The sequence below is a fragment of the Psammomys obesus genome, unplaced genomic scaffold, assembly GCF_907164565.1.
Source record: "Psammomys obesus unplaced genomic scaffold, mPsaObe1.curated_primary_1811, whole genome shotgun sequence".
Classification (NCBI taxonomy): Eukaryota; Metazoa; Chordata; class Mammalia; order Rodentia; family Muridae; genus Psammomys; species Psammomys obesus.
In genome coordinates this window covers 29,603-44,685 of record NW_026590438.1, presented here as the reverse complement: position 1 = coordinate 44,685, position 15,083 = coordinate 29,603, and the positions used below count along the sequence as shown (strand labels likewise).

General features: G+C 39.4%; 2 gene segments (V, D, J or C); both read right to left on the bottom strand.

Annotated features, from left to right (window-relative positions):
• Positions 1 to 5,113: 5,113 nt before the first annotated feature.
• LOC129676867 (T cell receptor alpha variable 9-1-like) lies at positions 5,114 to 5,623 on the bottom strand. The segment is given in 2 exon segments: positions 5,114 to 5,448; positions 5,578 to 5,623. Coding segments are annotated over 2 exon segments (381 nt in total).
• Positions 5,624 to 9,654: 4,031 nt separating this feature from the next.
• LOC129676866 (T cell receptor alpha variable 8-3-like) lies at positions 9,655 to 10,184 on the bottom strand. The segment is given in 2 exon segments: positions 9,655 to 10,013; positions 10,139 to 10,184. Coding segments are annotated over 2 exon segments (405 nt in total).
• Positions 10,185 to 15,083: the final 4,899 nt, after the last annotated feature.

Sequence of the window (15,083 nt, the reverse complement as noted above, 5' to 3'; positions counted from 1 at the left end):
TAGAAGCAGTCTTCGAAAGTCTCCCATCCAAAAAAAGCCCAGGACCAGATGGTTTCAGTGCAGAATTCTACCAGACCTTCAAAGAAGAGCTAACTCCAAATCTCTTCAAACTACTCTACAAAATAGAAACAGAAGAAACATTACCAAACTCATTCTATGAAGCCACAGTCGCCTTGGTACCTAAACCACACAAAGACTCAACAAAGAAAGAGAATTTCAGGCCAATCTCCCTTATGAACATTTATGCAAAAATACTCAACAAAATACTAGCAAATCGAATACAAAAACACATCAAAGATATCATCCATTATGACCAAGTAGGCTTCATCCCAGGTATGCAGGGGTGGTTCAATATAGAGAAATCCATCAATGTGATCCACCATATTAACAAACTGAAAGAAAAAAGCCACATGATAATCTCCTTAGATGCTGAAAAAGCATTTGACAAAATCCAACATCCATTCATGTTTAAAGTATTGGAGAGATCAGGGATATGAGGCACCTATCATTTTTATCACTGGTCCATTTAGCTCCATTCTTTATAGTTTGAATCATGATATTTAATGAGTTGTTTGTGGCTGAATGTTTCTCATTCTTATAGAAATCCATTTAGGAGAAGGTGGGAAATCCCCGTTATCCAGGGTATATATGATTTCTGAGTCAACAGAAATCCACGGGTACTGGGTCAGGGAGGAATCTACATTCCACATGCATTGAGAATATATTTAATGTCAGTCTTCTGAACCCTGAATTGTGCCCTCCCCAAAATGTTTATGTTGACGCTAAGACCCTAACTACCTCAAAATGCGACTTATTCAAAGACAGAGCCTTTAAAATAAAGGATCAAAGCAAAATGAGGCCAGCTCTAATTAAATGAGCTGATGTTCATATAAGAATATATGAACATCATATATTTTTATATGATGTTCATATAAGAATATATGAACATCAACAGAGAAAAAATGGTGAAGACTTAGGGAGAAGGGGTCATCTACAAGTAAAGAGGAAGCCCTCAGAATAAACTTCTGTCAACATCCTTATCTTGGAATTCCTGTTTGTAGAACTGTGCTAGATGATAGATAGATTAGATAGATAGATAGATAGATAGATAGATAGATAGATAGATAGATGGATAACATTTGTCCATTCAGAAAAGACTAAGCCTAAATGACATATGAAGGATTGCCCTTCTATATGTGATGTTTAGAGAAGACATCACTAAAATAGATTTGAGCAGAAACTGGAAATTATCTGTGAGTATATTCAAAGGGATGCTTTTCAAAGCAACTATAAAGAGATCTACTAAGTAGATCTCCTCCTTAGAGCTTGCAGTGACAAAATATTTAAGAAAATAAAACTTTGGGGTTTATCATGAGTGAACTAGGAAATGATTGGTTTGGGAGAAGGTTGGGGTATTTTTCTGATTCGTTTTGATAGTTAAGATTGCTTAGTTTTTAAAGAACAGATCTGGTTTCTTTTTGAAACAGAAAGTGTCCTCTATCAGGTAGAGATGCAGGAAACCCAATAAGCAGGACTTGAAGCCTCTAGAACCTGCCAGATACTTGGGCTCCCATGAGACAGTAGGCTCAGAAGGTTTGAGAGGAGACAGTCTCTGTATTAAATTAGAAAGTTGAGCCACTGGATTTCTTTTGTTTGCTTGGTCAGTTTTTTAAAGCTACTTTTATAAAATATGATTTTTCTTCTTTCTAGTGATTTATATAATTAACAGATCTTATGAGGCATTCTTTATATGCTGTATAATTTCAGTCATTTAAAATATGCATTTTTCTATATATTTCAGTAATTGTTAATTTGTTCATACAATTGTATGACCATCATCACTCGCCATCATACCAATTTCCCTGATATCTGAGCTCACTAACTCTAGATAGATAGAAAAAAATGATGTGTTTGTAGACTTGTCTATACTGAACAGTGCATGGGAAAACAATGCAGGGCATCTGAATCAGTCAGAGCTCTCCAGAAGAGGAGAAACACTGTGCACAGTAGCTTGACTTTTTAGTTGATTCCAGATCCAGCCAAGCTGATAACCAAGAAGAACCATCACAGCATCTTCACTTTTTTAGGGGACATTATATTTTATTATGTATCAGTATGCTATCATTTTTAATGCTGCAAAATATCCTTTGGAACATAGAGGATGTCTTCCCATTCATCTAGTGATAGGCATTAGGTTATTCTCCTTTGGGGCTATCATGACTAATTCTGCCCTGAACATTTTGGTGCAGCTTTTTGTGTGGAAATGATATTAATTCTCTTCAGAATAAAAACAGAAGTAAAGTTACTATTAACCACAGCATTTTACATTGGTACCTAAAATGTATAAAGACTCTACATCAATGCCAACAATCACCATTTCACATTCATTTGACATTATCTATTATGTTGAGTAAAATTAGAGTATCCTAAAGACTGACTTTGTATTCTATCTTTTAAATTATGCTTTATGTTTATCTTTTATGTTTAAAATAGTCATGTGTAGCCTAGGCTGGCTTCAAATTCATAATCTTTCTGTCACTTCAGTTTGACTGCTGCAATTGCAAACATGTGCCACCATTAATGCTTATTAGAGGAGCAAGCATTGAACCACTTATCCCTTTGCATTTCTCATGCTACCCTATGGTTTTTTAAATCGTATCCTTATACATTCTGTTTGACACTGCCTCAGGAGATACATGATTCACAAACATTTCCTTCAACTTTTGGATTCTCTTTTCACTTTATTAATGGTAAGCTTTAAAGCATAAGCATTTAAAAACTAAGCCTATAGCTCAGAAGAGCAGTTGCCTAGCATTCATGGAGCCTATGTTCAACCCTAGCATCGAAAAAATTAAATGTTTCTTCAGATGTACAGCTTGATCCCTCATGTTGAACCTCTAACAGCAGGAGCAGGTGCTATCTCTGACTGTGTTGCCTGTCTTTGGATCCTTCTCCTAACTGAACTGCCTTGTCTAGCCTCAACTGAAGATGTGCCCTGTCCTACCTGATCTGCCAAGGTGGTTGATACCCCCAGGAGGTCTACCCTTCTCTGAGAAGAAAGGAAGTAGGCATAGGTGGAGGGGAGGGGAAAGCAGACGGAGGGGCTGGGAGGAGAAGACAGAGGGGAAGTTTCAACCAGAATTTAAGGTTAATTAATTAAAAAATTCAATGTTTCTCACATCAGTGAGGACCAAGTATTTTATCTTCAGTTTATATTTTATATTCACTATTTTCTTGCTCTTTTGTTGTCATAATCTAGACACATTTGCCCAAATCATGTCATGGAAGTTTATCTCTATTACTTAAACATGTTATGCTGGGGTTTGAGAGATGACTCAGTGGCTCAGAGCACTAACTGTTCTTGCAGTTTGGTTCCCAGGTGTGAACTGCCTGTAACTTCAGCTTTAGGACACTTGATGTGTCCTTCCCCCCTCTCTCGCTCTCTCTCTCCCTCTCCCTCCCCTTCTTTTACCTCCTCTCCCTCTCACAGACACAGACACTCAAACACACACAGAGACACCATCCAAACTCAATAAATTTTGGAAAATGAATCATAACTTGGTTGTTACATTTTGGGTCTGGGATCCATTTTGTCTTTTGGAATATCCTACAGAAAGAAGGAATATTCCTTCCATTGACTTGTGAATGTCCATCTATTTGTCCCTTGATTTCTTGGAGGTCTGTGAATCTCTTCGGAATAGTTGTCTACACCCCTCTCTCTAATTCTTGCCCTCTTTTATCTCCTAAATGCACCACAATACGTTTATTGCTTCTAACAATGCCAGCTCTGAATCAGCCAGTGCTTGATTCAGTTTTCCTCTCTTTGACCTGTAAACAGAACTGAGTCCTCTCATCTCTTCATCTTACTCCACTTTTCCCCCAGGACCAAAGCACCCAAGATTCAGCATCTTTTTAGTCCATGCATATCACGACTGCTGACAGATTACACTGAAAAAGAACACACTAGAAACATAAGGATGAGGCTACAGAATGTGCTAGATTTTGGCCAAAAGAACAAAGAATGCCAAACAAAAATGGCAGGAATGTATTGTCACAAGACATAAACTTCTACTTTTTTTCATTTTATTTACTTCTACTTTTATTAATTTTATTATTTTTATTTATTATTATTTTTATATTTTATTATTGTATTAATTACAGTTTATTCACTTTGTATCCCCCCTGTAGCTCCCTCCCCCCTCCCCTCTCAATCCCACTTTCCCTCCCCCTTTTCCACCCATGTCCCTCCCCAAGGCCACTGATAGGGGAGGTTCTGCTCTCCTTCCTTCTGAACCTAGTCTATTAGGTCTCATTAGGAGTGGTTGCATTGTCTTCCTTTGTGGCCTGGTAAGGCTGCTCTCCCCTTAGGGGGAGGTGATCAAAGAGAAGGCCAAACAGTTCATGTCAGCGACAGTCCCTGTTCCCATTACTATGGAACCTGAAACCCCTGCATAGATGTAACCCATGGCAGTTCAGTGTCCACTTGGGCTTCTACTTTTCAATTCAGGCAAACATAAGAATCTTTACAAGTAACAAATACCTTATCAGACTTTGAGAGGAAATGAAATAACCCCTTCTCTCTGCAGTTTACCAGGAAGATGTGGAGGAACATGCAGTCTCATAAGTCTTGGCTTGTCTCTACACATGATAATTCCATTAATGACATGAGTAAAGTTCTGCAGATTAGAATTATAGGGGATGATGAACATACAGACAATTTTATTCAACAAGAGATTTTGTATTTAAGAAATTGCACATTCTGCCTTGTATGATGCTTCATGCCTGTAACTCTAGCCCATTGGAGGTGCAGGTGAGAAGAGTTCAAGGCCAACCTCAGCTTCACAAGTTGTCCAAGGCCAGCCTGCGCTACCTGAAATCCCATCTCACAAAACAAAAACTAAAAAGGGAAATCACTGATGTGTGTGACTGCTTTCACTCATCCTGATAAAGTCTAAAGTAAGGCATGGTTCCTTCCTAATTTGTTCTTCACGTTAGTTTGGATGCTTTTATACTCCAGCAGTACCTGGGTGTGTGGTGAGTATCCACAATAGAAGACCTGCTGTGGCCCCTAAAAGAGTGATCTCAGAACACTCAGCAGCCAGTCCCTTCCTCCTCAGAGTTTGTGCTCAGCTCCTGCTGTGGTTTCTGTCACTGTGTCACTCAGAGCACAGTAGTACACAGCCGAGTCTGACTCTTGCACTGAGGCTTTCTGCAAGTGGAAGGAGGTGGTTTCCTCATCATATGTGGCTTCAAATCCTCTGCTGATTCCCTTGTCATTGGCCTTTGAGACTCTAAAGAGGAGCTGTGGACCTTCTCCAGGATACTGCACATACCAGAACAGGGAAGGGTACTGTTTAGTTTCATAGGAATAGTTCACAGTCATAGAATTCCCTTCAGAGAGCGTCACTTGACCTTCTGTCTGAGTCACCGAGTCTCCATTGCTTTCTCCTTAAAAGAGAAATTAATAACAGTTCAGTGCAGCTATGACCTGGGTTCTGCCTCATAGGAAAAAGATCTATAAAAGTTTACATCAATATCATGGGACAAGACAGAAGCTCAATGTGTCATTCCACTTACCAATCACTAAAAAGAGTGCAATTGTAAGGCCAAGGGAAGAGTTCATTTTCTGAGCCACTGGAGGATGTGGACCCTAACTTCTTACATTAGGAAAGGATACAGTTATAGTGAAAGAATGGTTGTGAGCCCAGAATTAAACAGGAAATGGGTATGTGTTGGGTAGACACACCCCCAACACATGTGGGTAATTTAAACACCTCAGAGGATTGTTGACCTATGTTCTCAGAAGTCAATGACAGCGTGCTGCTCTTGGCTCTTTTATTTTGCTTAAGAAACCTATAGCTACTGGATGGTATTTCTGTAATTCTGAATAGTAGTTGTGACTGGTTTAATTGCACCTTGTATGTTGTGTTCCCCGAGAAAGCATTTGCATGCCATTTCTAAGTGTCCCATGTAGCCAGTTTGGAACATGTGGTAATCCACTGGAAAAATATAAAAACTAGAAAAGTCAACACATATTTAATCACTAACAAATTACTTTTGAGGAAAGAAACAAAGTTTTTCAATTGTGATGGCATCATACTTGGACAAGTGGATTAAACCTTTAAAAAGCTAGTAAATATTTCTTTAATTAGTACGTTAATGAATGTTGTTTAGTTAAAGGAATGTCACTACTTAAAATAGCAATTTGTTTCATATTAGAAACTTTTAACACAAGAAACTAAACCTAATAAAAGTTTTGCAAAGAAAAATGACAATATTCTATTACACATATATAATTAATATTTTTAAAAGTATAGGTATTATTCAGTGATACAGCACTTAGCCTAGAATTCATGAGGACTTTGGGTCTATTGCCATAACTTCAAAAATAATAATAATAAGAGTATAGATTTTAGTATGTTTATCCTATATTATATAGCTAATATCCACTTATGAGTGGGTATATACCATGTATGTCTTTCTGCTTCTTGGTTACAAACAACAAAGTAGACCCTAGGGAAGATAGTCAATCCTCATTCAGAAGGACAAACATGACAGACATGATAGACATTGGAAGCAGGAGAAGACAGAGAACAAGACAGGAGCCTACCACAGAGGGCCTCTGAAAGAATCTACTGATCAAAGTATCAAAGCAGTTGCTAAGACTCAGTCAAATTTTGGGCAGACAGCGTGGAATTTTATGAAAGAATGGGGAGATAAAAAGACCTGGAAGGAACAGGATCTCCAAATGGAGACTCAGTATTCAAGTGGGTCCCTAGTAAGGGGAAAAGGGAATTTCTCTGACTTGATCTTAGTAACAATCTCTCTTATCACCTTCCCCTTGGAGTTGCAGACTTTTCAGGCCACAGAGGAAGACAATGTAATCAGTCCTGATATGCTATGGTCAAATATAAGGTGAGGAGGACCTCCCCTATCAGAGGACTAGGAGGACAATAGGGAGAGAAAAGGGATGGAGGATGAGATTGGGAGGAGACGAGGGAGGGGGCCACCGCTGGGATACAAATTGAATGAACTGTAACAAATGCTAATTTTTTAAAAAACGAATAATAATACTAATAGAAACTATGGTCTTTTCCCTGATATGGGTCTCTATAGGCTCATGAATGCTTGGTTCCCAGCTGGTAAAATTGGGTAGAGTTAAAAGGCATGATCCTGTTCTGGGGTTTGAAAAGGTTCGGGAAATTTCCAATGTCACTTTCTCTACCTTGTGATGTGTCTCAAGATGTATGCTCTCAGGGACTGCTCCAGGACCATGCACCCCTGCCTGCTGCCATGCTCCCTACCATGAAGGTCATGGACTCAACTGTATTAAACTGTAAGGCCCAAATAAACTCTTTTTTCTATATGTTGTCTAGGCCATGGTGTCTCTTCACAGAAATATACATTGAACTAAGAATAACCCATATACCTCACATTATAACAGAAATATGGAAATTGTAAATACTTAAAAATATGTCCTAGTGACTTTTGAATTGTAACAGTGAGTATTGGTGCCTGGTTGTGACATGTATTTTCTGAGTCTAGGTGGTCTGCTTAGTCTTGGTCCTTCATAGCTGCCCACTTGAACTTGGGAAGAGAGGTGGCAAGGGCTGATACAGGCAGACTGAACTGTGCAGAGGGCTGAAGATGACTGCTAGTGACCTATTGATCTTTGTGAACCTGACTTCTGACTGAGACTGCCATTACTTCTGCTGGCACTGCCCTGCCCAAAGGCCCGTTGAAAGTGACATTTTATATCTTTCTGAAATGAGTTGATTCATAACAATTCAAAACATTGAAATAGATTACTACAAATTTTCCATGACTCCAAATTATTTTAGTGAAAACATGAAGCTTCGTAATCATGTTTACAATGTTTTATTATTGGTGTATATTTAAAAACACAGAGCTGCACACTGTTTTTTGTTGTTGTTGGTGGTGGTGGTAGTGGCAGTGTTGGTGGTTTGGTTTGGATTAGTTTGATTTTTTGAGACAGGGTTTCTCATGGAGCCTTGGCTATCCTGAACTCATTTTGCAGATCAGGCTGGCCTTGAACTCATAGAGAGATCTGCCTGCCTCTGCCTCCCTGAGTGCTGGGATTAAAGCTGTGTGCCACAGTGCCAGGCTATGCTACACATTGTTAACACACACACACACACACACACACACACACACACACACACACATATATATTACAAATGCAAAACCCAAACTAGGGAATCAAAGATTGTAATCTTTGTTGTCAGATAATGAAAGAGAGTAACACAGAGAAGTAAAACAAGAACAATGACAATTTTATTGGCAAATGTTTTAAATTTTAATTGAAACTTTATATTTGAGTAAAACTGTATTTATCTAGACAAATAAACTTAAATGATGTTATAATTTGTTCAAATGGCATTTATTACTGTCTAAAGCTTTGAGGTTTGATTTCTACTTCATTTGTTGATTTACGAAATGTGTCACACTTACAGAAGAATAAATACTATTGCATTGATCACATATGATAGTATGTCTCAGCTGGACAAACAGAATCCCTATGAGGTTATGGCTGTCCTTACTCCAGTCCCAGTGAACCCCAGAAATGAAACATTTTGGTGAGACAGCCTGTTTCCCAAGACAGTCTATCTCAAATAAGCAGACAATACCAGGGATGAGAGGCTGCAGACCTGTACATGGCCCCTTGCAACTGCACACAAGTCTTTATCACAATCCACTCTAGGAATTCCAAGTATTCCCCTCTTTCCTTGCAGACCCCCATTTTCCACAAAAGAGTGTCCTTCACTGTTTGAAATCATCTCACCCGTTGAGGTCAGACTGTGTTCTCTTTCTTGCCTCCGGTCTCTTTACTCTGTGTTCTTAAGTCTGTTGGAGTAAGGATGGCATCCTAGTTCCCTATCCAGTTGCTATGACAAAAAAATCTGACAAAGATCACTTAGAAGAAAGAGCATTTATGTGACCTAACAATTCCGGGTTACAGTCCATCTTAGAATGGAATTCCCAGCAACAGAACTTGTCACATCCCCTCCATAATCAAGAACAAAGAGCATAGGATGTGCGCATGGCATGCTCTGCTCACTCTCTCCATTTCGTTCAGGGCTTAGGGCCCAAACTCGGAATGGTGCTGCCCATGTTCAGGCTGTGTCTTCCCACAGTGATCATTTTAATCCAACACAGACATGTTCACAGGCCAACCTGATCCACATAAGTCCTTGCTGAGATGCTCTGTGATGCGATTCTACACTGAGTCAAGGGGACTACATCAACCATCACAGGTGGAGAGTGTCTCTGAGGCTCTTGAGGCATCGAGTGCAAACAGTTACCCTTCCTGACACTAGCCTTCAGTCTGACACTGAGGAAGCTAACACCTCTCCCTCTGGTCCACACTATGTAAACGCCTTTACAGTCATTGGTCATGTGGAACTAACTTGTACTTTCAAGTCTCATGGAGTCTCAGTCAGTAGAAAACCCAGTCTACAAAACAACCATTAAGGAAGCAAACATGTCTCAGGAATCATTTAGTGCTTTTTATCCTGCTATGTCACTTTTCCTTGGAGCCATGACCAAATGCCGATATAGTCCAGATACAGAGAAAAGTAACAATTCCAGAGAAGCCCAACTTGGAGAGCCAGGGAGGTTATTTGAATTCCTTTCTCAGCTGTGGTATCTTCCCCAGATTCTTAGGTTTGCGTTCAGCTCCCCCTGCAGCCCCAGACACTGTGCGCTCAGAGCACAGAAGTACACAGCCGAGTCGCCCCAGTGCACAGGGGCTTTCCTCAGGTTGAAGGAAGAGTCCTTCTTGCTAAACTCAGCCTCAAAGCCGTTCATGCCGTGAACCACTGGGTCTCCTGAGTAGTACCTGAGGAGAAGCTGGGGGCCGTGGCCACGGTGCTGGATGTACCAGAAGAGGTAAAGGGCTCCACCATAGGAGTAGTTGCATTTCAGCTCCACCGACTCTCCTTCGAAGACAGTGACTTGGGCATCAGACTGGGTAACTGACTGTGTTTGGACAGCTCCTGAGAAATCAATGATAAATCGGAAAATGCAACGAGGACTTCATGATGAAAAATGATCTTCCTGAAAGTTAAGTAAGAAAAGCAGCGAATTATGTGCATCTACAAACAATAATTATACTCACCCAGGAAAAATTGTATCCCCAGGAAGGAGGTGAGGACCCGGAACATGGCTTATTACAGGAAACACCTCTGATGCCTGAATGGAAAAGCTTGGTTCGAGCAGGATAGTGGCTGCGGTTCTCAGTTCTTAGGGACAGGTGGCACAAGGTTGACAAAACAGCTTCCTTCTTTAGGTGAAATTCTAAAGAAAAAGAAAAACCTGAAGATGTGGTGCTGGTCCTGACTTTCTGGCGTCTTGATTCTCCTCAGCTGGCAGATACTCTGCAACCTGCAGGGGAGGAAGGACTAAATTGAAGGTGAGGATCAGAAATGGAGATCTCTAATCTGTGCAATGTCGCCCTCTGTCGGCTACTGCAGGATGAAAACTTTTCTCCTCTTTTTTTTTTTTTTTTACTTTTTTTTTCATTTATTTATTAATTTAATCTCTTTACAGCCTGATCCCAGCTCCCTTTCCTCCCAGTCCTGCCTTCACGCTCCCTGCTCCCAATCCCTCCCTCCACTCTCCCCTCTTGTTTTTCTCAAAGAAGGGGAGGCCCCCAAGGGTTATCAACCCACCCAGGCACCTCAAGTCACAGAGGAACTAAATGCATTCTTTCCCACTGGGGCCTAAAAAGGCAGCCAAATTAGGGCAAAGGGATCCAGTGGCAGGCAACAGAGTCAGAGACAGCCCTTGCTCCCATTGTTAGGGGACCCACAGATGATGACTTTTTGAAACAAAATAGTGCATTTTTTTCTGTCTAGAGTGCAATTCATGTTTCTAAACTAATCTATATTGTGTCAAATCCTAACCTGAAGGAAAACAAGCTGTGTACAATAGAAGGATAATTTTATTTAGAAAAAAATGATCATATGATGAAGCCACTAAATTTGGGGCTCATTGGGTATAAAAGCAGTAAGCTGCAAGAGCCTGTCACATAGTCAAAACCCAGAGACTGAAGCTTTAAACTGTGCTTTTTTTTTTCAATGTAAGCAGCCAGAGAAAGTTCTGCCTTCCCCACCATTTTCTCATTAGCATTTTTGTAGAGAACCAGAACAAAGAAAATCAGTTTGACATTCTGTTTATGGCCAGATGGCTCTTAGATCTAAGATTCTCTCTCTTTCCCTCCCCGCTGAGAGAGAGAGTGTATGGGTCTGTCTCTCTCTCTCTCTCTCTCTCTCTCTCTCTCTCTGTGTGTGTGTGTGTGTGTGTGTGTGTGTGCGTGTGTGTGTGTGTGTGTGTGTGTGTATCTCCCACTCTCAGTTTATGGGGAGGATTTACAGACACAGGGCCAATAGAACAATAGAGTCTTGCAAGTCTTCTCAACTCTAATGCTCTCTCTCCCACCATCTCTCCCACGTTTCCTCACCTCCACACACCCAACCCTTGTTTGGCTCACAACAAACAATTCAGTAGTGGTGTTTGCCTGCAGATTCCTTCTCACAGAATGAAGGCCGCAAATGCTCTTACCATTCAGATGCAGTGCCCTCTCACTACGTCCCTATCATAGCCATTACTCAGCAGAAACATTCAAGTTAATCTGCTTAGGCTGGCCTTTACAAGCCTTCAGGGGTAGTGAGCATCCAATCAAGGGAAGTTCTGGTAGATATAAAGATAGTTACATTGATGAAAGGGCCTGTGGGACATGCATATAATAGAGTAGTCTAACATGTGAACCCTTGCCTCAAAATTAAACAAACATATCTATTTTAATCAGACTTATGAAGACCCAGTGACTTTAGATAAGCAATAATGATAACACAATACTGAGAAGAGACAGCGAAATGGCAGTATCAATTGGTCTGGCTAGTTTGGGGATGATTCATTATCAAAGAAACAAGAGGCTGATGAAGATACTTATAACACACACACACATACCTTGAGAGGTTTAAGATTTAAGAAATTAGTAAAAGAAAATTTGGAAGAGCCATGGACTCCTTAGGAGAGCACCAATGAAGCAGAGACCAGAGAAACAGAAATCGTGGGAGCAGCTTGATTTAGACACCTAAGCATCCAGCAGTTTTCAGTGGGTAGAAGTTGGGTAGTCTAATAGAGGTAATGTTGATTGGGGCCAATAGCCATGCCATTCTTCTGAAAAGGAAGTTTTTTTCTTCCCACTTCAGCTTTAATACATCTGGAGCTAAAAAAAAAAAAAAAAAAAATTGGCAAGAAGTCAAAATAGGTAGTAATATATATAAAGGGTCCCTGGTGAAGAAGAGATATTATCTCCATCTATGCTTTTATAAGACAGTTGTAAAATGGGAGAAGTTGAAGTTGAGAGAGCTAAAATGAGATAGATCTGCAATTAGAGTTATAGGTTCCAACACCCAATACCAAGTAGCTAATTAGACACAGTAAAGACTGGCACTAAATTAGAGCAACCAATTAGACCAAATTGACACCTGAACTGACCATTACAGTTGTCAATGCAGTGAAATTTTGGCCAGTGTAAAAGCATTGTTCTCCCAGGCAGATATACCTCCAGACAGTTCAAAATACATCAGTGAACCAGAAGGGATAGACATGTGTTTGCTGGCCACAAAATAATGTAGAAATCACTCACATGACAAATGGTAAAAGAACAACAAGTATCTGGAAGTTAAATAACACTTTTAAAGTAACTCACTGATAAGGGAACAGATAAGAAGTTAAGTTAGACTCTATTTTGAACTAAACAGTGGTAAATCACAGTCTATGGAAATGTGTTGGATGTAGCTAGGGAAATGTATAACATTTCAGAAGATAAGGAAGAGTTAAAGCCATCAGGAAACATCTCCCATGAGACTCAAGCCCCATCATTCTTGAACATTTTCCAGTTCATTATTACTTAAATATTTTATTTCATACACATTGATGCATATAATGTGTTTGGATCCAATCCACTACCATTCCTTTTCTTCGATGCCTCTCCTGCCAACCCATCTTTTGAACTTTATGCATTCTTTGTGTTTGTTTCTTTGTTTGTTCCAAACAAACATCCAGTGAGTCCAGCTAGTACTGCCTGTATATTTGTGATGTGGGACTATTTGCTGGAAAATTTATTAGGGCCCACATCCCTGAAAAAAAGAGATTCCCCCTATTTTTAATTATTGAATTAAGTATGTGGAATAATTTACATATAACAGAAAATTTTCTGATATTAATGCAGGTTTATCATTTTCTTATGCTGGGTACTAGCATGGCGTATAACTTTTCCCATACTTTCATTTTTAGTCTGTCTTGTCAGTAAAAAGGGTTTGTTTGTTTGTTTGTTTGTTTGTTTTGTTGCTTTGCTTTGTTTTTTAAAGAATTCTGTATTGCCTGGTGGTTTTAAACTAACTTCACGTTTCTTCTCTTTTGATTGAAAATTTTTGTTGCTTATATTTAATGTAATCATTTTAGGCTGTAGATTGAAACAAAAGAAACTTTGATGCTTGTATTGCTTTTGAGGGATTTTATTATTATTATGCTTTTCCTTTTTACTCTTTAATCCAATATTTCTGTATTTCTGAGATTTTGGGATTGTGTGAGATTATAATTCAGACAATTTTAGTGTCAGCATTTTTGTTATTATACAAAAACCTCAATGCCATATATGATACATCTCTCTGTAAGTTCTTGGTCAAGAAGAACCTAGAGGCCCCTAAAGATTTAAATCCACCCCAGTTCTACAGTGTCAAGCTCTGTATCACAGTGTGTCCCTGGGAGGAGGTGCTAAAACCTAAATGAACTCCAATGAGAACAAGAGAATAATAATAACTAGAAAAACTAGTTTAGAATAATAACTCCTCATCTTGGGCATTCAATCTGATTTACTTGACATATAAAGTAAAGGACTGAGAGATATGTATGAAATTGAAGTGAAACTGATTCATAAAACAAAGTTCATAATATTCTTCTCTGGTGTACTTTTCCATTTACATAGCATATTTCATGGAGAACCATAGAGATTCCTTGCCTAAAAAGATATCTTACTTGGGAAATTACTATATCATAATATTACATTTGGACATTGGGAGGTACTATAAATACAATAAAGGAAAACTTCTGCTGTGTAATCGTCCTTAAATGACACATTTTTATCCATCTACACTCATTTCCATTCCTCATAATATTTATACATTGCAATGAGGGACACAGCTGCAGATACAGTCCGTCTCACCAGGAAGAAAAGGAAGAAAGCCCTCCTACCTGCTTAGCAATGCCATGCTTGGTTTCCAAACATAGCACTAACTCCCCATTCTTGTGCATCTATTTCAAATCAAGCTCAAATTCAACATGGGAGAGAAACAGATAGCCTGTCTGAATTTTTTCTGGCATGAGTGCTACAACCAGAATTTGACTTCAGTTCAGCAATGGACGCCCATATTACACTAGGCTTTCTCATAATTTAACAGGGGAACAGTGTAGGGCAGCAATGGGGGCAGTATAACCAGCACAAATATTTTAGCTGGACACCAGATGGCACTGCTTCAATGCTCCATGGGGAGCATGCAAGAGACTGATTCTCAATAAAGAAAAATAGATCCAGACATTTTCATACTGTGGTGACCCTTATCTGAATGCCTACAGGATGGTACTGTAAATCTCACCAAAATTCTATGCCTGGGAGATCATACCCCCTAGGAATAAGCCCATTGTTTTGCTAAACAAACATAGTATCAAATTGCATTTTAAACATGAATCTCATAAATAAGCAGGAAAATTGTGGACTTATAATGTATTCTATCAAATGAGGTGACACAAGCTCAGATGCTAAAAAACATGTTCTCTGTCATATGACGATCATAGCCAGGTATATACATGTAAACATTCAAACAAATGTACAGACCTCATCAGAGAAGCTTCTTCATCAGTGGAGAACCATTCATGAAGAAACTCAAAACTAGACAAAGTACAGAGAAAAACTGTCTGTGGATAGCTCAGCCAAAAATGGTACATCTATAACACACACACACACACACACACACACACACACACACACACACACA